The 24,206-nt window shown below is 41.3% G+C and overlaps 1 protein-coding gene across 7 annotated transcripts in view; it reads left to right on the top strand.

The window, feature by feature from the left end:
* Positions 1–15,124, top strand: part of HDAC7 (histone deacetylase 7) — a 533,886-nt gene extending 518,762 nt beyond the window's left edge. For 6 of the 7 annotated variants that reach the window (XM_075337158.1, XM_075337160.1, XM_075337155.1 and 3 more), the window contains 5 exons: positions 4,592–4,710; positions 4,832–4,965; positions 6,640–6,724; positions 8,704–8,854; positions 10,052–15,124. In XM_075337158.1, the coding sequence (XP_075193273.1) occupies positions 4,592–4,710; positions 4,832–4,965; positions 6,640–6,724; positions 8,704–8,854; positions 10,052–10,103 (541 nt within the window). In that variant the 3' untranslated portion in view covers positions 10,104–15,124. Of the gene's footprint in view, positions 1–4,591; positions 4,711–4,831; positions 4,966–6,639; positions 6,725–8,703; positions 8,855–10,051 lie in introns of those variants that run through there. The other variant, XR_012750574.1, reaches the window with a different exon arrangement.
* The last annotated feature ends 9,082 nt before the right edge of the window (positions 15,125–24,206 follow it).

Below are 24,206 nucleotides of genomic sequence, written 5' to 3' on the forward strand. Positions count from 1 at the left end.
CATGAGATTTATTTTGGAAAAAAATAATATGAAGTATGATTGAAAATTTTTATTAAAGAATTTTCATACAAACAATCAATGCAAAACAAACAGTAACTTAAGTTACAATATGAAGTATGGATGGTATATTTGCTCCACATGGAGGGGAATAAATTAGTGGCCTTTTGGTTATCCTTTTTCTTGATTTGTGCTGAGCCATTGCAGACTTTTTATACATTAACTTGATTAAGCCAATTCCCATTTCAGTTAAACCTAGCCATGAGCTGACCATGCAATGGTATTGAACCAGTTTTGGGAGCTGCTATATGTTTCTTTGTATTACAAGTCACTTTCACATAATCTGTGGTTTCTAATAAAAGCCATCTACTGCAGTGCATCAGTATGAGTATACAGCAGTTTTTGCGCAATAGTTCTATAAAATAATGGTAAGTAGTACAAAAACTTTTTTGAATAGACCTTGGGAATGCCCATGGCTTGGCATTGCGATGCTTTATTAGCACAATTACAGTCTTGAAGTGAATGAGTTAAAGTGGAATTTTCACTGTGACTTCAGCAGTGCCTTAATTCTCTTCCACGTTACGAGTTTGTTTCTTCCTGCCCACCAACCCCCTTCCCTCGTTTCTACATCTGGATCAGTTTTACTTGAAAGGGATTCTATAAATAGGTTTTCTGCACAAAGAAAGCATGATTCCGCTCACGGCTTCGCTCACAATCCTTATTTCCTCATTGCCAGGTTTTATGGAGCGTTGCTTCTTGTGAGATTGTCAGCTCTCTGGGATAGCTAATTATCGCAACGAGCAGGTTCCTTCAAATGATATTGTGGGATATAACAGGACAATCATGGAATCAGATCTGTGCTTTCATGTTCTGAGACCAGCCTTCATATGTAGTCTTTGTCTTTGAAGCACCTGTTCCCTTGATACAGTGAAGGCCTTCACATTTTAGGCCTAACCAACATTCACAAATCTTTAGCCACCAATCGGCTCTCTCATATCATTGTCCATATCCATATTTGTTGCTAATGCAATATCCTGAGAAGAACGTATAACTGAACACAATACTGATGTCTGATTGCCTTCGTGATACCACTGCTATGTAACACATCAACTATCCATTCATTATACTGCCACTAGTAATATTTTCTGATTGTCCTTTACTAGAAGCCTCTGTTCTCTTGGGAAACCCTTTCAGGGCCTCAAAAATATTTTTTTCATGTGTATTATCATAGAAATGTGAAGAATGTGACAATTTTACATGTGGTGAGGCACACATTAGGTTGAAAACAAGAATCAAGCCTTAACTCCAGAGCAAGAAGACTTTTTTTAATTCTTAAAAGTATTCAAATAAATGAGTATAATACAATAGAATAGCGGGAAATTTTATCCTGAAAATATTGTAGAGCCATGATTCTTGCATTACATTGACTTACATGATCATGTTAATGATAATTGCTAGATGGAAATGACTCCAAACCCCAAGATAAAAATAAAATGAGCATATACACTGCCGTAAATAAGTAAAAAGCAATACTGCATATAAATAAATATGGGGTACTTGGTAAGCACTGTTTTGATCAAAAAAGTGTAAAGCTATCCCACCGTGACAAGGTGTTCCTCAATTGGAACAGTCCTACTTTCTCTAATATTAAAACCTCATCTTGTGTCATAGCTAGTGATGGGCGAGCACTAAAATGCTCGTTACTCGATTTGAGCTGGTCAGATGCTTGCACAAGTTTGACACAAGTAACGAGCATTATGGAAAGTCCAATGATTAGCCTGTTCTGATCTCTACCGACATACCTCCAGCCAGAAACCATATTTCCAGCGAGAGGGAGAGCGGGGTTTGGATTTGTTTGTTGTTTTGGTCACTGTACATCTGAGAACATTGACACAGAAGAGCCATTTAGAGACTGCACACATCATGCAGTGAAGCAAGCCTGTGTATATGGCTGAGGCCACACGGGGACTAATGCGATCCTCACATGACACTTGGCTCGTTCTGGCAGCACAGCAGGAGCCGAGTGTCATGCAAGTGTCACTGCGACTGAGGTCTGATCATGCGATCGGACCTTAGCTGCGGGAAACGGGCCGGCGCTGAGGAGGGGAGGACCGGCGCTGAGAAGGGGCGGGCCAGCACGGAGGAGAGGGAGGAATTTATCTCCCTCTCTACTCCGTTGCCGGCTATTGCCATTCTCGCAGTGCAATGGCGGTACACCGGTGTACTGCAAGTGCAGTGCAATCTTTCTTTCGTCCCATAGACTTGAATGGCTGTGAGAGAAAGAGACTCGCATTACAATCGCAGCATGCTGCGATTGTTTTCTTGGTCCGATTGGGGCTGAGAAAATAATAGCTCATGGGTGCTGACAAAGGCTAATATTGGTCCGAGTGAAATGCAATGTTTTATCGCATTCCAATTTTCATGCCATGTGGCTTAGGCCTTATGGTTGTTGTTTCACTGACAAAATATCCAACCATCTGCAATACTGAGCTGACCTCCACGAGTATCCAAGCACACCGATGCTTGATCGAGTAACGAGCAGTGCCGAGCATACACGCCCATCACTAGTCAGAACCCCATGGTAAGAAATGACCACTACTGGAGAACCCCAGCTTAATCAAAATAGTGTGTATTCGCCTTCTTCATTGATGCTCCAGCAGTGTCAGCGCCACTGTTCCCAGCATTAATGTGACATTGTTGTGTACCAATTGAGGCCATTGAGCAGCTACTCATCAACTGCAGCCTTTACTATTTTGTCAGAGCGGATGTCTGCTCGGACAGAATATTGATGAACTGCAGCTGACGAGATGATGGATGTCTGCTTTGTCGGATTATTGATGAGGTTAGTTGACGAGCGGCTACTTATCTGCTGTCACAATGTTGTGTCACCGCCATGAACAGCAGCTCTGACATTAATGGAACGTCATCGCTTTAGGAGACGAGTAAAAAACTGCTTATTTTAATTTGGGTACTAAATTGATTTAAGCTAGGATTGTTCGGCAGTGGACAACCCTTTACATAAATTGGATTAAACCAAGTAATTGGGTGTAGTAGTTAGGGGTGCTTCACACATAGCGAGATCGCTACCGAAATCGCTGCTACGGCACGGTTTTGGTGACGCAACAGTGACCTCATTAGCGATCTCGCTGTGTGTGACACTGAGCAGCGATCTGGCCCCTGCTGCGAGATCGCTGCTCGTTACACACAGCCCTGGTTCGTTTCTTCAAAGGCGCTCTCCCGCTGTGACACACAGATCGCTTTGTGTGACAGCGAGAGAGCGACGAAATGAAGCGAGCAGGGAGCAGGAGCCGGCATCTGGCAGCTGCGGTAAGCTGTAAACCAGGGTAAACATCGGGTAACCAAGGTGGTTACCCGATATTTACCTTAGTTACCAGCCTCCGCAGCTCTCACGCTGCCAGTGCTGCCGGCTCCGGCTCTCTGCACATGTAGCTGCAGTACACATCGGGTTAATTAACCCGATGTGTACTGTAGCTAGTAGAGCAAGGAGCCAGCGCTAAGCAGTGTGCGCAGCTCCCTGCTCTCTGCACATGTAGCGATGTTATGATCGCTGCTGCGTCGCTGTGTTTGACAGCTAAGCAGCGATCATAACAGCGACTTACCAGGTCGCTGTTACATCACAGAAAATGGTGACGTAACAGCGACATCGTTGTCGCTGTCGCTATGTGTGAAGCACCCCTTAGCCATGCTGTCTAAAGATCTGTTTACTGGTAGAGATTAGACAAGCTCTCCTGGTAGCGGAGCTATAGGTTTTGGAATGTGCCCCACCACTCTTGATCTCTGACGTTCTGTACACTGTGAACAAATGGAAGGGTCAGAAATAGGGCATGCAAATGAACGACTGCCCATCTGACACAACAGCAGATAATGTTTCCAGTTTATTGGACCACAATTATTTGGCTCTTTAATATACATCTACTATGGGAACTTATGCTGCAGTACCTTATCAGGGCATTCTCCTTGAAGAGTAACTGCATTTCTCTTCCTCTGGAGGGCCCAGCAGGTCTGGGCATTTTACAGACCGCTCATTGATTTTAATGGGCATCAAGTTTTACGTTGTTTCCCCTTTGCTGTAGAACAACTAAACACTTGCTCCCACCAGTAGCACATTCAATAATGAAGTTATATTTTGGGCTTTTCTTCTGACAAAACCTGGAGAATGCCCATGAGTCTGAATTTTATTTACACATGCGGATTCTACAAATATGGAGAACATATGGTAGACTTGGTAAATATTGGAAACATGAAATGGGTTGTTTGACAAACCATGTTTTATGCAAAGCAGTTTATAGCTGTTCAGGAATTTTAGGACTACACCTCCTGGCACGTGATGCTGCCATTAGTAGATCCACGCTGGAAAACTGGATTCCCAGGATCTAGACAAAGGAACTATTTTACACTAAGGAATTTTTGTGACCACCATTTTGGTTTTGAATCGTTTTGTTTTTTTATTTTTGCTTGTACAGTTGATATTAGCTTATATGCACAAAGTAATTTGAGATGAAGTTAATTGTTTAGTCCAGTTCTTTGATACTCGAGTTCTGATGCTGAATTCTGTTCATCTTTCTCATAACAGGACGGTGGTGATGCCAATTGCTCATGAGTTTTCACCAGATGTGGTCTTAGTTTCTGCTGGATTTGATGCAGCTGAAGGACATCCAGCCCCTCTTGGAGGATATAAAGTAACAGCAAAGTGTAAGCTTAAATTGTAGTCTTGAGTCTGTTTTGATTGATGTACCTTTATAGTGCATTTTATGACTTTGTGTATGGATTTTTGAAAGTTCATTCTTTTTTTTTTATACCTTTTTATTACCAGGTTTTGGTCACATGACACGTCAACTGATGAGCCTTGCTGGAGGACGTGTAGTTCTTGCCCTTGAAGGTGGTCATGATCTGACCTCTATATGTGATGCATCAGAGGCCTGCGTATCTGCTTTGCTGGGCAATGAGGTAATTTCAGCACATGAAAATGATATATTTTAGATAAAACAAATCAAAAAATCAAATTGTAGGTATGCGCACCTGACTATCTTACCAAGCTAATAACAAAATAATTAAAAAATCCCAAAATTTATTTTTATTACACCTTTTGTAAAAGAATTATCACTGGTACAAAAATAGAGAAGCCATATTAACAGATCCAGCAATAATGCAGTAGTTCACTAATTCCACTGCTGCAAGAGACATCGGTAATGTAACCCATCAATCATATATTTCCAATATTAAACATATTTGGGTAACAAACAATTTAATAGCAACGTGTCGGGCAACTTATAGTCACTGTTGTGGGTTATTGAAGCAGTTTTGCTACATCAGATGTCTTCTGTCAGTGTGCTGATGATTGTATAGATCGGATAATAAGATTCGGGGACTATAATAATAATAATAATCTTTTATTTCTATAGCGCCAACATATTCCGCAGCGCTTTAAAATTCAGTAGGATCATATACAAACAAGTAACAGTTATAGAAATACAGTATTTAGAGGAAAAAAAAAGAAAAAACACAACCCTGCTCGTGAGAGCTTACAATCTACAATGAGATGGGGGGGGAGGCAAGGTTCAAGTGTTTATTATAGGTGGAAAGGAGCTATGGTTTATATACCTAGTAAGCACCGTTGTGAAATCACAGGTTTTACATAGCGTTTGCTACTACATTCGGTGGCTCTGTCAGGGCGTTGATCTACACTCCCGCAAAATGGGAGTCAGGCATATACTCTGTCTGCGCCATTGCAGTGCATCATTTTCGGCCATATACGCCGATTTGAGGCGAGCAGCAAGATTTGGTCGATTACGTCATGCTGCCCGCCTCCAATAGCCATATACGACCAAAAATGATTCACAACAGAGATACACTGTCTGGATTATTATAGTCAATGTCCCCATCGGTGCACATTTCTGAATCCCATTTTGCGAAGGTTTGGACACAAGTCCCAACAGCCCCACTAAACGTAGTGAAAAACGCTATGTGAACCCTCCTGAGTAATTCCTATGGAAACTAACTGGAGAGCCTCCATCCTTCTGCATTGTTTGCTTTTCACTTTATATTTTAGCTGTACAATTAGATATTCTTCCCCACTATCTTTTTACTTGTATTTACCAGTCTACAAATATACCTTTTGGATATACTAACTAAAACAAGAAAACAAATCTAGTTTAAACAGGATTATTAAGAGAAACTATAAATCTGGATTGCACTACTATGGTTTTGTTAGAGGTTCCACTGCTTATCACAATATTTTAAGAAGTCGACTGTAGCCGGTCACATAGTACACAGGATCTTATAGTTAGGGATATTCGACCTCTTTGATGGCCTGTAGCTAGAAGTTATTGCTGGATTTCCATATTCAGTAGTTTCCTTTCATTCTTGAATTGCATTACTGTATTACTATTATAATGCGTATATTGTACATTGTATTGTATATTACAAATACAAATTTAGCATGCTTTGTTATTATATTAATATTCCTGAATATTACTATTCAGGTCTTGTTATACATAATTTTGTTAATTAGATTCAGTCTTGTAAAATTAATCTTAAACCATGAAGTTGGGTTTTCCCCAAATATATGGATAACACTCTCAGGGTAGATGTTTATTGCTATGTGCTATTTTCAATTTCTAGGTCGATCCACTCCCGGAAGAAATATTAAGGCAACGTCCAAATCAGAATGCTGTTCGGTCACTAGAAACTGTCATTCAAGTCCAGAGTGAGTGTTGTCTGTTTCTTATGGCTGGTGTGGGTGGGAGGATTGGGTAAAGGAGCACCTCAACAGTGAGAGCAGTCTGCCACGCAGTGCTCAGCACTATAATGCGTGGCAAGCACTTGCAGCTGCAAAGCACAAAAGGACTTTCCTATGCACAAATCTGGAAGACATAACTTCAAAGAGCTCGTCACAAGGCTCCCTGAGTGATAAATCAGTCTCAAATGTTGCTGAGATCTCATTTCAATTAATACCAGAATTTAATGAGAAATCAGCAGCTATAGAATGGTCTCTAAAATATGTCTTGGTTAGCCAACTTGGCTTGGACTGCTGAAACCTTTCAACAGAACTCTATATAAGTATTCAAGATGCACCCCCCCTCACACACAGACACACACCCCACCCATATAGTGATCTTTGTTGGAGACCAGGATGGTCTGGATGTTATGGTCGATATTTATGTAGACGAGTGCTTTGTGAAACCAATTAAAGTTGCTTTTGCTTTATATGCAAAAGCTCCAGACTCTTCCAAAAATAATCTCATTACACACAGCACTATATTTTATGTCTTTAAGTTGAACATCTGCATCTTATTGTCTGCAAGTAAGGGTCCCATATATAATAGATGGCTGTCTGATGAACAATGAATTGGGCAATTGATAAAGCCGGTAGATATCTCCCCAACATAATTTATCGGGACAGAGTTTGGAGGCCCCATAGACCTTAGACTGTAAGCGGCTTGGTCAACATTAGTGCGCCTTAACACACACATTTGCCAATGTTTTGCAACTTAAAATTATTTTATTTTTTTTTAAAGTGAACCATGAATGAAAGTGTAGATCACATGTCTAGGCTAAACTTGTTTTGTACTAGTCTACTTTGTATATTATAGTATCCTTCAAGCACATGGATGTACCCTTACAATATGGCATAACAGTACATCTAGTGGATGGTATAGGCACAGGAGCTGAATTTGTGTCCTCAACAGTGAGTGCTGGCTGTAATCTAATGTCAGTACACCCCTATAATGACTAGGATCAGCGTTACCTCTCTTCCCGGCCATTTCAATCCCTTAAATTCCACAGTCAATAGCAACCAGTGTATCTAAGAAATTTGACAGCGGAAAGTGGCCCATTAGCTTTTTATGACATAATTATAGGGTGCCAATAGGTTCTCATAGCCCCGATAAAGATCCCCCAGATTTGCCAGAGGCATCTTTAATACGAAGTATGCCAATGCATTATGAAAGTGAGCAAAGAATAACTGCTTTAAGAACTGAAGTTAAAATATATTTTAATAAAGTTAAATACAAATAAAAAGCGCCCTCCAAAATCTAAATTAAAGAAAGTAATAAAAATATAATGAAACCTTTTAAAAAGATTATTCTTGTCAGAATTTGCCCATTTTGACATGCAAGATGATCATGGGCCACCAACAATTCCAGTTTTATTTGTGTAGTACTTGACCCATAATGTGTTGGGTCCATTGCTATACTGTAGTTGCAGCTGCTGACCTGTCCTGTTACAGAGGCACATTAAGAAATCCAGAAATAGAAACGTCCGAGATATAGACAGACATGGCTTTAGGTTTCCCACTAAATTAAAGGTAATGGTATTAAGGTGCACAGTTTGCAGTTTGAGTTCATCCAAATGTCAGAATTGGAATATTTGGAAAGAAACATAAACCAGTCTTAAAACATTCAAAAATAACTCTTCATCATGTGATATTTGGGGCACATCATACACTACTTAAAGGAATAAATGAGTCAGTTAAAGAATTACTCAACCTCTGTCTCTAATTATCGTAACCGAGCCCTTGACATCCGGTTCTCACTAGTTGTGTTTATACGCTTCCACACACAAACATGCGTCTTCTTATATCATGTTAACAAAATGTCAGCCCCTTCACAAAACATTCATGTTCTCACTTATTTGTGTTTAACACACAGTTTAGTACAGTCCAATAACACATTTTGTTTCTTACAGGTAAATACTGGAACTCCGTAAAACGGCATGTATCTAAGGTGGGATACTCTCTTCTCGAAGCTCAAAAACATGATCGGGATGAAGTGGACACTGTGACTGCTCTGGCTTCATTGTCGGTGGGCAGGACTTCTCTAGGAGCTGCTGGGAGCAAGTATGTTTCCTTCTATTTCATAGCAATCGTTGAACTGTTCATAATAGTCTGTTGTAAACTGTAGTGTTGACCCCCCACTAGGTCTGATCTCCAATGTCTTTGTGATCTACTAGTCTTTGCAAACCTGTCTGTGACCATAATTAGATAGTGTCCAATAGAAAAAAATCCATGTGTGACCATCCATGGCCCCAAAAACCAAACATATTTACAGGAGTTATAGATCAAGACTGCACCTAAAAACTGCCTTAAGTAGTCTGTCTCTTAAGAATCAAGCAGTGAATGGGGAGTGTGTATTTTTGAAGACCAGAAAGAATTGCATTTGTGAACAACCCATCCCTTACTTTGTTAGAGCACTGGGGAGGCAGGAATTTAACTTGTGGATTTGCACCACTTTTTCTGCTATTTTATAAAAAAAAAGTTAAAAATGTTGACATATCTGTTTTAAAATTGACTTTTTCTACACTTTGAAAAGTTGATATGATTATCGGGAAGAAATGGGGCTACCTATGAACTGACAGATTTATTCATATTTGAGTAATTGCTGCATATTATAGCACAAATCTATGCTTTCTCATGGCTGGTATAGACTGAAATTTTTATCCTTGGAACAACTAAATATGCACCAAATTTATTAAGTGTTGTGCACCTCCTAATAAATTTGACACATTTTACTCTAATGCAGGGGTCCCCAACTGGTGGCTCGGGAGCCACGTAGCTTGTGGGTCCAGCTCACAACTCACAACTGTCTGTCTGGGTCTACAGCTCACAACTGTCTGCTAGACCTGCTGCTAATATACCAAGCTGGAAAACAGCTGTGACGAGCAGGTCTAGATGGTGACTTTTGTCAGTAGCCCGACATAAAAGAGTAGATTGGAAAGTGGGTATGGTAGGTAGGAACCCCTGGATCTTGGTATACTACCTCAGTGTGATTTCTCTAGAAAAGCTTTGTCGTTATAAAAGTAATCGGGCCTCTAAGTATTACTACTGTGAGATGGGTGGGAGCTTGATGTGGCTCACGACCCTCTCTGAGCTGAATGTAGCTCTTGAGGTTCGAAAGGTTGGGGTTCTCTGCTCTAATGCATATGTGTTTTAAGACTTGACATATTAGACACCAGCTAATAATCTCCCTTCATGTGTGTCTGAGACTTATCTATTTTTGTACAAAATAATAATCTATCCTACTTTTTAACCTTGCAGCAGTGAGCCTCAAGAAGAGCCGATGGAAGAAGATGGACCTATGAGTCTATGACCCAAGGAACATGGTGTCCCTCATTTTGGTGGACTGGTTTAGGCTGCTGCTCTAACGTTGTACAGTGGTGCAGATTGTAATATTTGTCTTAACACAGTTTGCAAGATCTGAGTTCATTTCTGGAGCTGCATCATCCAGAGTCAGTTCTACACGTGAAATCAATATGGGATTCTGCCTAAAATAAAATTTCAGTTGCTGCCTGGGCAATTATGTTGTACACAGATATGTAATGTCTTGTTATGACTAGGGCTATATGCACAAAGAAGACACCACTAAGCTTGACCAAAGATATCACTCAGTTGGGATGACAGGAGGGACTGATGATGAATACCACCAGTGACATGTCCTGTTGCCCAAGTAGCATAGTAACTCGACAGAACCCAAGGGAATGGACACAAAACATCTAAATGTTTTTTGAAATACATGGCTGATCGCATCCAACTAATTGATCTATGACGCTCAGGACTGGTTGAACTTGTGAGCTGGAAAAGTGACCGTACTAGTAAATGCCAAATTTGCCAACTTTGTGAAAATATATCAAGTCTCTACAAAAACTGCAGTAAAGGACGTTCAAAGACCACTCCTCCATGGTGGACGGTTGTGCATAGGAGGAGACCCTTCATGTAGACAATTCACTGGAGATTCATGATTTTCAACATAGAAAAAAAATCAAATGGATTTTATAAGTGCCTGGCACAGCTGGAAATAAGATGCCTTTTTGTTTTTCAAGAATTTCCTGATGACCACTAATCCCTACTTGGATAAATGGATTTTGTGTTGTTCATTTGCACTATGGAGAACCGCTCCTCACCCACCACAAGCCGGATGGAATCATTACATTATATATCCATGTCTAATGGGTTGTGTACAAATACAAATGGGAAAGGACATTCTTGCTGTAAAATGCGCTTGAGACAATATGATCAAACACTGCAATATCAGTGAAGTTTTTTTACATTCTCCTGTGACCACAGCACGGGAATATGCAGATATTACAATAAGTTGTGAGACATTTTGTGTGCTGATCTTTTTTCCCTGTGTGTCTACGTTCTACATGACCAGTCAGCAATTGCTAAAATTTGTGCTGTTCACATAGATGCACTTTTTCAGACCTTTGTATATTGTTTTGTATCTGAAGAAGGTTAATGCCTTATGGAGTGAAGCCACTTAATGACTCTTTAAGGTCCACGAAGGTTAATTCCAGCTCACTTGAAAATAAAAACCGTTATGTGTCATATATTTAATTTTGCAAACTGTGTAGATTCTTGTTGCAAAGCTCTGACAACTGGGGCAATTTTGCGATCCTACCCACAATGAATCATGTCTATTTGCCTCATGCTAATTTTGCACCACTTGCATATAGAGAGTCATCGTATAGGTCCAGCTAAGACACGAGTCCTGTTAACAATCAGTGGGATTAAGGGTAAGCAGCGGGATTTACACCAATTCTGCGCTGTGATGTTTGTCTTTTATTCGCTGCCAGATAAATTTTTTTCGCGAGCTACAATCACAATACTTGTCAATCTCATAGGTCTAAAGATCTTTTGAAGTGATTTCGGTGAAAAAGAAAAATAATAATCTGCACCTCTCCGCAGCCACACTTTATACCCTGTCAGGTGTGATGACTTGCAAAGGCGTAAGCGGCTGTATAGTAAATCAAAGCAAACAGCCGGCTAAACCCTCAGCTCGCCGGGTCCCGCAAATCAAAAACAAGTGTTTTATTTTTTTTGTCCCCCCTTGGGTTCAAGGTTCACTTTCCTCTCCCTTGATTTTCATGTTTGTAGCCGCTGAGTGAATCAACTCTATAATTTATCTACGTGTCAAAAAAGGGACGGTGTTGCATTTTTTTCTTCATCTTAAACATTAGAGAAATGCGTTTTATCTTCCAATTTTACCTACATCTGGTATAGATAAAGGTTTTGTGTTTAATCTTCAATGTCTTGGAATGCTTTGCCACATAAAATAGGTTTACCCCCTGTAAATACAAGAAAAAAAAAATCCCAGGACTTAATAAAACACTGATCAGGCCGTGTGTCACAACACCCCGGGATTGAGAAATCACCTCCTGTACATAGTGTATAAATGTCGACTATTCCAAGTCTGTGTTAGTTTTGTTATAGGCCATGGTCACATATTGGGCCTCATTGATCAAACCTGTCTAAAAGAAAAACTTTGTTGCCCATAGCAACCAATCAGAGCTCAGCTTTCATTTTTTTAAACGGCTTAGGAAAAATAAAAGATGCACTGATTGGTTGGGTTGCTATGAGCAACAGAGTGTTTGGTTTGTTTTTTTTTTGTTTTTTGTTTTTTACTGTTTTGATAATACTGCTCCAGTGTGTATTAGGGTGATTGCATTTTGTCCCCCATGCTCCCATTGAGACTTACTTCCAAACCCCCCCCACAAAATGGGATTTGGACGTATGCGCGCACGGGGCTATTGACAATAACTGTGCAGACGTAGTCACAGTGTGCTCTGTTGTACACAATTTTCAGGCCTCTACACCTATTGGAGGTGGACACCCAGGTGTAGTAGACTGCTGGCCACCTCTAGTAGACGTATACACCCGGAAATTGTGCATGACAGACAGAGCACACAGTGACTCTGTCCTATCTGTACCATTATAGTCAATGGCTTCATCGGCATATACACTCGTTTTGCGGGGGGTTCGGATGCGAGCCCTGATGGAATAAAACATAGTGTGATACACTTGCAGAATTGTGGGACACTTCCACTGAAATTCTGTAACAATATAATGCAAGCGAATGAGATTTTTAAATTGCAAAGCAAAAATCGAAGAAAATTTTAGACATGCATTTTTTTTTTATTTTTTTTTCATGCGGCATGTCCTATCTACTGTATTGCAGTACAATGGCTAAACCCAAATGGCTAAACTCTTAGGGAATTGGCGGCCCTTCGAGGAGTTTTTGGAGCAAAAATGGAGCGAAAATTTTCAAATCCTTCTCAAAAACTTGGAGTTTCCAATTAAACACTCAGTAAACAGACCCAGTGTGCACATATCCTTAAACTGTAAAAAGTTCATAAGTACAGTATAATTAGGCTATGAATACAATCCCATAATGAGTATTTGAGTTTTTGATACTACAGATATTCTGTAGCATTTCTGTACCTCTTAGCTATATTAGTTTACTTGTGTTTTTGTTTGTTTTGGTTTTCTTTACATGTGGTTTTATTTAATTTTTGAAGCAGTGTTTTTTGTCTCTTTTTGGTGAGTAATGTTTAAAGCTGCTTGCTTTTTAATACTTATGAGTATTAAGCTTTGGCAAAACTTTAATGATACAGTCATGTGCAACAGAAACTCAGAATACTCATACAAAAGGTCAGTTTACGCAATGTAAAAAAAGCAGCGTAGGTGTGAGATTTCTATAAATCCCATCCATTTTGTTGGATCTGTGAGATGCTTTGAAAATACATAGCATCAAAAACTCATCATGGGAAGTGAATTTACAGGTTTTTAGGCCAGTTCTAGTACGGTAACTTAATTATGAACAGAAATGTTTTTAAAAATCTGAATATTATTACTATTACATGAATCAATAATATGCAAATGATCAGACTCTAGGTGAATGAGTAATTCAGAACTAATTTAGGACTGGGAATCTACAATGATTTTATCTTCTTTTTTTAATATTTATTCAAAAATCTAAATTGTGTATATCTAACTAACTAGTAAAGAAAACCCTCTTTTTCAATTAGAAACTTTATAAAAGATTTTATTGTCTTGTCCCATCATTTTAATTTTGAATTAATCTGATTTTTTTCTTTAAATAAAATACTATTTTTAATCCAAAACAATTACTTTTTTTAATTGAAGATACATTAAAATTCCTATACTTCAGCGTCCTGATAGTTTGTCACGTTTCTGTGCTATCCAGAAGTTGTGATGGCAGATTTTGTATTCATAGTTACTTTAATATCTTCTTTATGTAATAAACCATCTTAGTTATACTTTGTAATTTTTGGAAAAAAAAAAATAAATCAGGGGTCATTAATTCAAAATTGAAAAGATTTTTTTCAATGCAGTTTTATGGTGATCTCAAAAATAGTTATATTACATTATAATATGATATATCCCATATATTATTAAATTCATGTATTTTGTCAACCAAGCAGAAAGATCATAATTTTAATTAGATTTCGTCATAACACAATTGTATTATCACAACCGACTAGATACGCATATAAACACATCACACTAAAAATGTAAAAATAATCTTCATTTTTAAGAAATTAAATGACATTACAAAAATAACACACATACCATATATTTTGATCAATTTTTATCTTAATTTGTGCTTAAAAAAAAAAAAATTGCCGGTATACAGTAAGCTTTGAACTACCCAACGGAGCAATAACTGGTTCTTTGCTAGCCTTCAATATACCACTAGAGGGCGCTGTAAGGCAACCATTGTATAAATTCTCTATATGCAGTGAGCGGAGTATAAAGGATAAATCAATTCCAAGGATGAAAGCAGAATTTGTCCTCAATGCGCTACAGAAGAATGGAAAATTGCATTATCAGAGCATTTTATTCTATGATCCCAAAGTGCATTTTACGTTACCTGGTTCATTGCATTCTCAATATACTTGCAGATTTATGATTTAAAGGGAAAGGCTCTGATTTTTATTTATTCTAGCCTTGGAGTCGGCAACTGTACACCAAAGATTATAAAGGGCATGAGTGATTTATGTATATATAACCTGTTCACTGGCTAACAATCAATTGTTTGTTCCAAGTGCTTCCACTTTTGGTATTTTGTAAAATAGAAAATGTTATCTCCGAAGGGAAACGGATTTGTACAAAAAAAATAGAAAAAATGTTTTTCAATGAAGACCTCTTGTTTTCACCACTTTCTAATGTTCCTATAGTTAGCCTGGATTTCAGACCTCCAGCTTTGTTTGAAAGCAAAGTCTAAATCTATATATCTTTATATATGTATTTTTTGTAAAAAAAAAAAAATGATGAATTTTGAGCAATAAAATGTATTTTTTTTTCTTGCAACTCTTGTATAGTTACACAGATCTGTCATCTGAGACTGTGATTGATGATTTATTACAAAGTAAATATGTGTTTTTTTGACAATGCATTCGTAAAGTTCTTCACTTGTTCTGTATAATTGTATGATAATGAAACCACATATACTCCAATAATGAGCCATAGATTACAGTCACATGCCAAAATGTAAATATTTTACTTTCTTGAGGGGTTGTGGGATGTTTGATCTTTTGGGGGTGTAAAAGAAAAAAATACTGATTTTCATGACAAACTGATGAACTCTTCATTCCTTGATCCCAAAAATCCAGCTTGGCATTTGTAACTTTGCATTGTAAGATAGACTGGCATTGAATTTTGTTCCTAGCTCCTGCTGCAGAAAACAGTTTGTGTATTTTATCACTCTGCATTTAAAGGCGTAAACATCTGCAGTTTTCATGCAGCTGATATTAAAATCCACAATGCCACATGTTGGTCAGATATGTTCAAATCCTCACAAAATAGCATCTGCAGAATATCTGTACAATCTGGATCTATCCTAAGGGTTGACAACCTTCAAAAAATTGTTCCGACATTGTAAATCTAAAATAGGATGATTATATGTAATACATTGCTATAGGTCAAATACTAACATTAACAAATGTACCCTATTCTCACTGAATATGCTAAAAGTCCCATTTTTTTTTATCCTATCCATTAGCTACCAGTTCAGAGCATGTGTGACACCCTGGCAAAACCAGGTAGTCACAAATAGGCCCCTGCATAACACCTTCCCTCACTAGGAAACACAGCCAACCTAGAAACCCTAGTCACCCCCCTTAGGGAAAGATAGACACACCAGTGGGCGTGATCAGGTGGTTGGGACACGCCCACCCAGGGGTCTAGACAGCCCGGGGCGGGAAAACAAGCAGTCAAGTCTGAGTTCAGTTTAGAGAGGAGTGTGGGCTGGAGCTAAGTGTAGCTCCAGCAGAAAAGTTCAAGTTGAACGGTACCAGGGTAGGAGCCCTAGTGCCACTGGCTAGGAGGCAGATGGTGATCTCAGTCAGCAGGAGACAGGAAGACGGCTCGGCGGAACCCAGGTGGACCGGGACAGGGTTGTAGCTCGCTGGTACCGACATGGGGTACCGACCCGGAAACCGTAGCACAAAGGGGGGTACTCGGACCCTGAAGCCAGAACCGGAAACAAGCGGACTGGTTAATTCACCAGTTGAGGCCACGACTAGAGGTCCTGTCCCACCCAAAGTCCCTCATAGAAGACAACAGCCCACCGATAAGGTTAAGAGGTCACCACCAGGGCCCATAGATCCCATGGGCCAGCGTCTGTGGGCACGACTCCTTAGGCCACATCCAGCCGGGAGCAGACTCCTGAGTTTCACGCTAGGAAGTCCACCTTACACAAAAAAGTGCAGAGAAAGGATAGAGAACACCAGCCGGGTGAGGGAGCCAAATGCAACCGGCCGCGGCACCGGCCACGATTACCTTGGTTTACCAGAGACTTGTGTGGTTTATTAACTATGAGTACAACAACACTCCCTGCGGTCGCTATTCCTTGCATGGAGACACTGGGTCCCGAGTCCACCATTCCTCTCCACGGAAGGGTTAACAATTGGCTGCACAACATCTCCCCCGGGTGCCCTACACCGCAGCGGTGGTGTCCCAACTCACCACACACCGTGGGTGGCGTCACGAACTTACTACAGCCTAGCCCGTACATTTACATCCCTGCTAATCCCTGCCTAACTGTCCCTGTATATAGTAGCATAGATAAAGAGAGATAAAGATAGAGAGATCTTTAGAAAAAGTATTTCTAAACATCCTTTATGATATGCTAAATAGCGCAGGGACTAGTCCGCCCTCTTTGCATATTAGCACGCCCACAGGGGCGTGCTAACATACTATTCAATGATCAACGTCATCGGTAGTGATGTGCGTACCTGTGCCCATTGTCACTGCCTCAGACACCATTTTTAGGCTCTCCGACACTTCTGGTCATGCGCATTATGAAGCCGGGTACACGTGTCACGGCTTCAGAGAGGTCTAGTTGGCATGACCGGAAGCGTAGGGACTTCTGACCATCGGCACTGAGCCTATACCCAGCGTCTTGGACACTGAATAGCATGTTAACACCCCCCTGTGGGATTGCTAACTTGCTAAGAGGGCGGACTAGTCCCTGTGCTCATTACCATATCATAAAGGCTCTTTAGAAATACTTTTTCTAAAGATCTCTTTTATGTATGCTACTAGAAGGAGGGATTAATATGCTTCCAGAACTGCTTGTGGTTCTGGGTGCATATTGCAGCTGACAGGTTCTTTTAAATACTTCTGCCATTTTCAGAATATCCTGAATCATGTGGCATCTGCTTTCTTTTTAGCTTACATTAAAAGTAGAAGTAATGGACTGTGGTGTAAGTGTAAGAGAGCCTTGTCCTGAGTCTCATAGACTTGCATTAAGAAACTGACTTCCTGTCACACAGAAGACCTTGTAGTGAGCCATTTAGTCACAGCTTTGGTCACATGATTCACATGAGGACCGGAGCAGAGCTGGAAATGGTTGAGGATGACAACCAGTAAGTATTATAATGCATGCACTACAGATTCAATACTGATATCTAACAGAAATTGAAAGAAGCAAAGCTAGACTGATACTTGAAATTTCCGAATTAGTGACTTCCATGGCCGATGTACGTACAGAGCCAAAACACTTAACTGATGACAATGATGTAGATGAAATTTAATGTCAGTTGTTTACAGGCAAAGTTTTCATAGAACTGACATAATATATATAAAACATTTTTGGCAGATGCTCTCATGTACAGTATATATTGTTATTAAAGGAAAAAACTTGGGTCACAATTTACAAAATGAGCAAAATGTTTAATTCCACTAAATAAGTGCTCTATTTCAATTTGGCACGCACAATTTTTATACATATATATATATATATATATATATATATATATATTGTGCTGGCCAAAAGTATTGGCACCCATGCAATTCTGTCAGATAATCAGTTTTTTCTTGAAAATGATTGCAATCACAAAATCTTTGGTATTAATGTCTTCATTTAATTTGTCTTCAATGAAGAAAGATAAAAAAAATTGTCATAAAGCCAAATTGGATATAATTCCACACCAAACATAAAAAAGGGGGGTGGACAAAAGTATTGGCACTGTTTGAAAAATCATGTGATGCTTCTCTAATTTGTGTAATTAACAGCCACTGTAAAGGTCTAGTCACACTAAGCAACTTACCAGCGATCCCAACAATGATAGGGATCGCTGGTAAGTTGCTAGGAAGTTGCTGGTGAGATGTCACACTGCAACGCTCCAGCGATCCCACCAGCAACCTGACCTGGCAGGGATCGCTGGAGCGTGGCTACACGAGTTGCTGGTGAGCTCACCAGCAACCAGTGACCAGCCCCCAGCGCCGCGTGGAAGATGCTGCGCTTGGTAACTAAGGTAAATATCGGGTAACCAACCCGATATTTACCTTGGTTACCAGCTCACGCAGCTACACGTGCAGAGAGCAGGGAGCAGCGCACACTGAGCGCTGGCTCCCTGCTCTCCTAGTTACAGCACACATCGGGTTAATTACCCGATGTGTGCTGCAGCTAAATGTGCACAGAGCAGGGAGCAGCGCACAATGCTTAGCGCTGGCTCCCTGCTCTCCTAGTACAGCACACATCAGGTTAATTAACCGATGTGTGCTGCAGCTAAATGTGCACAGAGCAGGGAGCAGCGCACAATGCTTAGCGCTGGCTCCTTGCTATCCTAGCTACAGCACACATCGGGTTAATTAACCCGATGTGTCCTGCAGCTAAATGTGCACAAAGCAGGAGCCGGCACTGACAGTGAGAGCGGGGGAGGCTGGTAACAAAGGTAAATATCGGGTAACCAAGGACAGGGCTTCTTGGTTACCCGATATTTACATTGGTTACCAGCCTCCGCAGAAGCCGGCTCCTGCTGCCTGCACATTTAGTTGTTGCAGTCTCGCTGTCACACACAGCGATCTGTGCTTCACAGCGGGACAGCAACAACTAAAAAATGGCCCAGGACATTCAGCAACAACCAACGACCTCACAGCAGGGGCCAGGTTGTTGCTGGATGTCACACACAGCAACATCGCTAGCAACGTCACAAAAGTTGTTCGTTAGCAGCGATGTTGCTAGCGATGTTGCTTAGTGTGACGGGGCCTTAACTTACCTGTGGCACCTAACAGGTGTTGGCAATAACTAAATCACACTTGCAGCCAGTTGACATGGATTAAAGTTGACTCAACCTCTGTCCTGTGTCCTTGTGTGTACCACATTGAGCATGGAGAAAAGAAAGAAGACCAAAGAACTGTCTGAGGACTTGAGAATCCAAATTGTGAGGAAGCATGAGCAATCTCAAGGCTACAAGTTCATCTCCAAAGACCTGAAAGTTCCTGTATCTACGGTGCGCAGTGTCATCAAGAAGTTTAAAGCCCATGGCACTGTGGCTAACCTCCCTAGATGTGGAAGGAAAAGAAAAATTGACGAGAGATTTCAACACAAGATTGTGCGGATGGTGGATAAAGAACCTCGACTAACATCCAAACAAGTTCAAGCTGCCCTGCAGTCCGAGGGTACAACAGTGTCAACCTGCACTATCCGTCGGCGTCTGAATGAAAAGGAACTGTATGGTAGGATACCCAGGAAGACCCCACTTCTTACCCCGAGACATAAAAAAGCCAGGCTGGAGTTTGCCAAAACTTACTTGATAAAGCCTAAAACATTTTGGAAGAATGTTCTCTGGTCAGATGAGACAAAAGTAGAGCTTTTTGGGAAAAGCCATCAACATATAGTTTACAGGAAAAAAAAGAGGCATTCAAAGAAAAGAACACGGTCCCTAAAGTCAAACATGGCGGAGGTTCCCTGATGTTTTGGGGTTGCTTTGCAGCCTCTGGCACTGGACTGCTTGACCGTGTGCATGGCATTATGAAGTCTGAAGACTACCAACAAATTTTGCAGCATAATGTAGGGCCCAGTATGAGAAAGCTGGGTCTCCCCAGAGGTCATGGGTCTTCCAGCAGGACAATGAACCAAAACACACTTCAAAAAGCACTAGAAAATGGTTTGATAGAAAGCACTGGAGACTACTAAAGTGGCCAGCAATGAGTCCAGACCTCAACCCCATAGAACACCTGTGGAGAGATCTCAAAATGGCAGTTTGGAGAAGGCACCCTTCAAATCTCAGGGACCTGGAGCAGTTTGCCGAAGAAGAATGGTCTAAAATTCCAGCAGAGCATTGTAAGAAACTCATTGATGGTTACCGGAAGCGGTTGTTCGCAGTTATTTTGGCTAAAGCTTCTGCAACCAAGTATTAGGCTAAGGGTGCCAATACTTTTGTCTGGCCCATTTTTGGAGTTTTGTGTGAAATGATCAATGATTTGATTTTTGTTTCATTCTCTTTTGTGTTTTTTCATTGCAAGCAAAATAAATGAAGATAAAAATACCAAAGAATTTGTGATTACAATCATTTTCAAGAAGAAACTGAGTATTATCTGATATGTAGATGGTCCAAATTAAGCAGATTTTAATCATTCTATAGTTTGATATACACAATGATGCATAGATGCTGTAGCAGCCAAAATATCTAACATTTTTATTTTTTTTTAATAAAATTTGATTGTAAAAATGTACTTTATCCAAAAATAGATGCATTTGAAGGGACTCTGTTACCAGTATTTTTGCCACCTAATATGAGAAATTGTAGTGTACACAGAAACCCTAATTCCAAGGAGATGTCATTTACTGGGCTGCTTCCTGTGGTTTCAATAAAATCACTTTTATCAGGATATTATCACACGTGCTAGTAAACCCACTGCCATATAGTCATCTATTTTCATGACCTCTGTGTAATCCCACAACTCATTGGCTGCTTTCTGTCTATGCACAATCAGTGGTATTGGCAGGATTATACAGGGTTCAGCATTCAGATAAATAAAGAAATAACATTTGGAACACCATTCTAAGTCTGAACTTGGTGCAAAAACCTAAAAAAAACTTCACTATATGGAGAGAAGGTATGCACACCAGTGACTATGCAAGGGGAATACATGTAATAGCAGTAACTGCTGTGTGAATACTGGCCTGAAAAATATCTCAATATAGTGAAGAGTAGAGTTGAGCGCGGTTCGAGGTTCTCCAGTTCGCGGCTCGAGTGATTTTGGGGGCTGTTCTAGATCGAACTAGAACTCGAGCTTTTTGCTAAAGCTCGATAGTTCTAGATACGTTCGAGAACGGTTCTAGCAGCAAAAAGCAGGGCTTTTTACAGCTACAGTGTGCAGGAGCCATCGCTGGCAGCCTGCCAGAAGCTGGTAACCAAGATAAACATCGGGTATCCAAGCAAAGCGCTTTGGTTAGTAATCCGATGTTTATCCTAGTTACGTGCAGGAAGCCGACACTTCCCCGCTCAGCTCGCTCCGCCCCCTCCTGCACACGGCATGTACACACACACACGTCCCCAGTCATGCAGTCCACGACACTGACGTCCTCCTGGCACTCTGCACACATGGTCCCGCTCGGCTTACCTGCGGTGATGAAGTCCCGCCCTCCCGACCTTAGCGCTGTCACTGTCCTCCATGGCCGCCGCTTGTCACATCACCTTCTCTCGCTTCCGACCCGAGACTGACTAGCGGTGACGTCACGGGCCGCTCGCGATACTTGGCTGTGAAGGCGACGGTCATTGAACTCAGTGACAGGTGCTGTCAGCAGTGCTGGAGATCAGCACAGGTAATGTACCTCGCTGACAGCAGCACTTGTCATCCCCTGCAGTGACCTGGGCTGACCCATTGATGTTAGCTCAAGTCACTGCACTGCTCTCCCAGCCAATGGGGAACATCCTGCTCTTCATTGACTGGGACAGTGTGGATCGTCATGGCAACCCCTTGGATTACACCAGACCTGGATTTGTTTTTCTTTCTAATAAATTGGTTAAAGAGGGAATGTATTGGGGAGTGTTTTTTCAAATAAAAATGTGTTTGTCGTCTATTTTTTTTTATTACTGACTGGGTTGGTGATGTCGGGTATCTGATAGACGCCTGACCTCACCAACCCCAGGGCTTGATGCCAGGTGACATAACACATCTAGTATTAACCCCATATATTACCCCGTTTGCCACCGCACCAGGGCGCGGGATGAGCTGGGGCGAAGCACCAGGATTGGCACATCTAATGGATGCGCCACTTCTGGGGCTGCTGCAGCCTGCTATTTTTAGGCTGGGGAGAGTCCAATAACCATGGACCTCCCTAGTCTGAGAATATCAGATCCCAGCTGTCTGCTTTACCTTAGCTGGTGATCCAATTTTGGGGGGACCCCTACGTGTTTTTTTTAATTATTTATTTAATTTAAAATAACAGCGTGGGGTGCCCTCAGTTTTGGATTACCAGACAAGGTGAGGTTGCCAGCTGTGGTCTGCAGGCTGCAGCCGTCTGCTTTACCCTAGCTGGCTACAAAACTAGGGGGAACCCTACGTCATTTTTTTTTTTTCATTTTTTGGCTAAATACAAAGCTAAGCACCCCTTAGGGCCACATGAAAGGCACCAAAGGGTGCAAAATTACAAAATGCAGGAGAGTGGGACATTATGTGTCTTTCTGCGATTATAATGACAGAAAAGACTGATATGAAGTGCACAAGCACAAGAAAATCACCAGAGCGCTCTACGCTGTGAAAAGCAGTAGAAAATGGCACTGGAGTGAACATGTGACCGTCTCATGTAGGATGAAGCTATGGATCCTGGGTAAATTTATGCATTTACCCTCCTTCAGTTTTTTTGCAGTACACAAAAAAAACGGAAGGCACACGGATGACAAACAGATGACATACGGACCGTCTACGGAACGGAAACGGATGCCACACGGATGCACCCGTGAAAAAAAACGGACTGTTTTTTGCAGACCGCAAAAATGGATCGGTCGTGTTAATGTAGCCTTATTCTGTTCTGCTGTTTATAAACAGCAGGCAGAAATAAGTGAATAACGCCCCCCAGCGTCAGAAAATCTCCGGGGTTTCAGGGCTAGCTGAGACCCTGGAGATCATGATTCAGGACGGTTTTTCCGGTCCCCGCTCACGTGATCACAGGTATACACCGTACACCGATGATCACGTTACAGTAAATGACAGCGCCGGTAAAAAATTATTTATCTCCCATCTGGCATGAACAAACATGAAAAATCTCCTCCCCGGTCCCCCGGTGTCGCCAAAGTGCCCCCCCTGATGCCCTCCCAGAAATCCATGATGGCCGCACGCACAGCAGCGCGCCGGCCGCATTCACCCTACTCCTCTGATTTCTGTCGCATGTGCCATGACACATGCGACAGAAAACTCCTCCCCAGGCCCTGCCAGGTCACCCCCTATAACCACACCGGTGTTCCCCGGTGTCCCACGGTACCTGTGCAGCGTTGATCCCCCCACGGCCCTCTCCTTCACAATAGACGCTGCCGCATGCACAGAGCGGCTGTCAGCTCAGCTTCCTGTGTTCAGACACAGTGAGTGGTGGTTATGCATCTGTAAGCTAAATGGGCGGCACGGTGGCTCAGTGGTTAGCACTGCAGTCTTGCAGTGCTGAGGTCCTGGGTTCAATTCTCACCAAGGACACCATCTGCAAGGAGTTTGTATGTTCTCCCCGTGTTTGCGTGGGTTTCCTCCCACACTCCAAGGACATACAGCGCTATGGAATTAATAACGCTATATAAATGAATAAATTATTATTATTACTGCAATGCCCTGCTCATGAGGTAAGGAACATAATTGATCAGGAGAGCTATATACTACATTTCCAAATGGAGGGATTTGCTTTTATAGTTTCCCTGCTGAATGACTACCAAACATGAGAGTCCGTTATACGCCACAAGAAAACACATCTAAATAGCGAGCTCTGTTATTAAGTATTCATTCAGCTGGATAACTGGACTTAAAGGGGTATTCCATCTCCAAGATCCTATCCCCAATATATAGTAGGTGGAATAGCAATAATATCAGCAAATACCAATATTTGGAAATGTAGAATAGTTCTCCTGATTAGGCATGCCCTTACCTCATGAGCAGGGCATTGCAGCTTTGGTAGCAA

This window comes from Anomaloglossus baeobatrachus, chromosome 2 (genome assembly GCF_048569485.1).
Source record: "Anomaloglossus baeobatrachus isolate aAnoBae1 chromosome 2, aAnoBae1.hap1, whole genome shotgun sequence".
NCBI lineage: Eukaryota > Metazoa > Chordata > Amphibia > Anura > Aromobatidae > Anomaloglossus > Anomaloglossus baeobatrachus.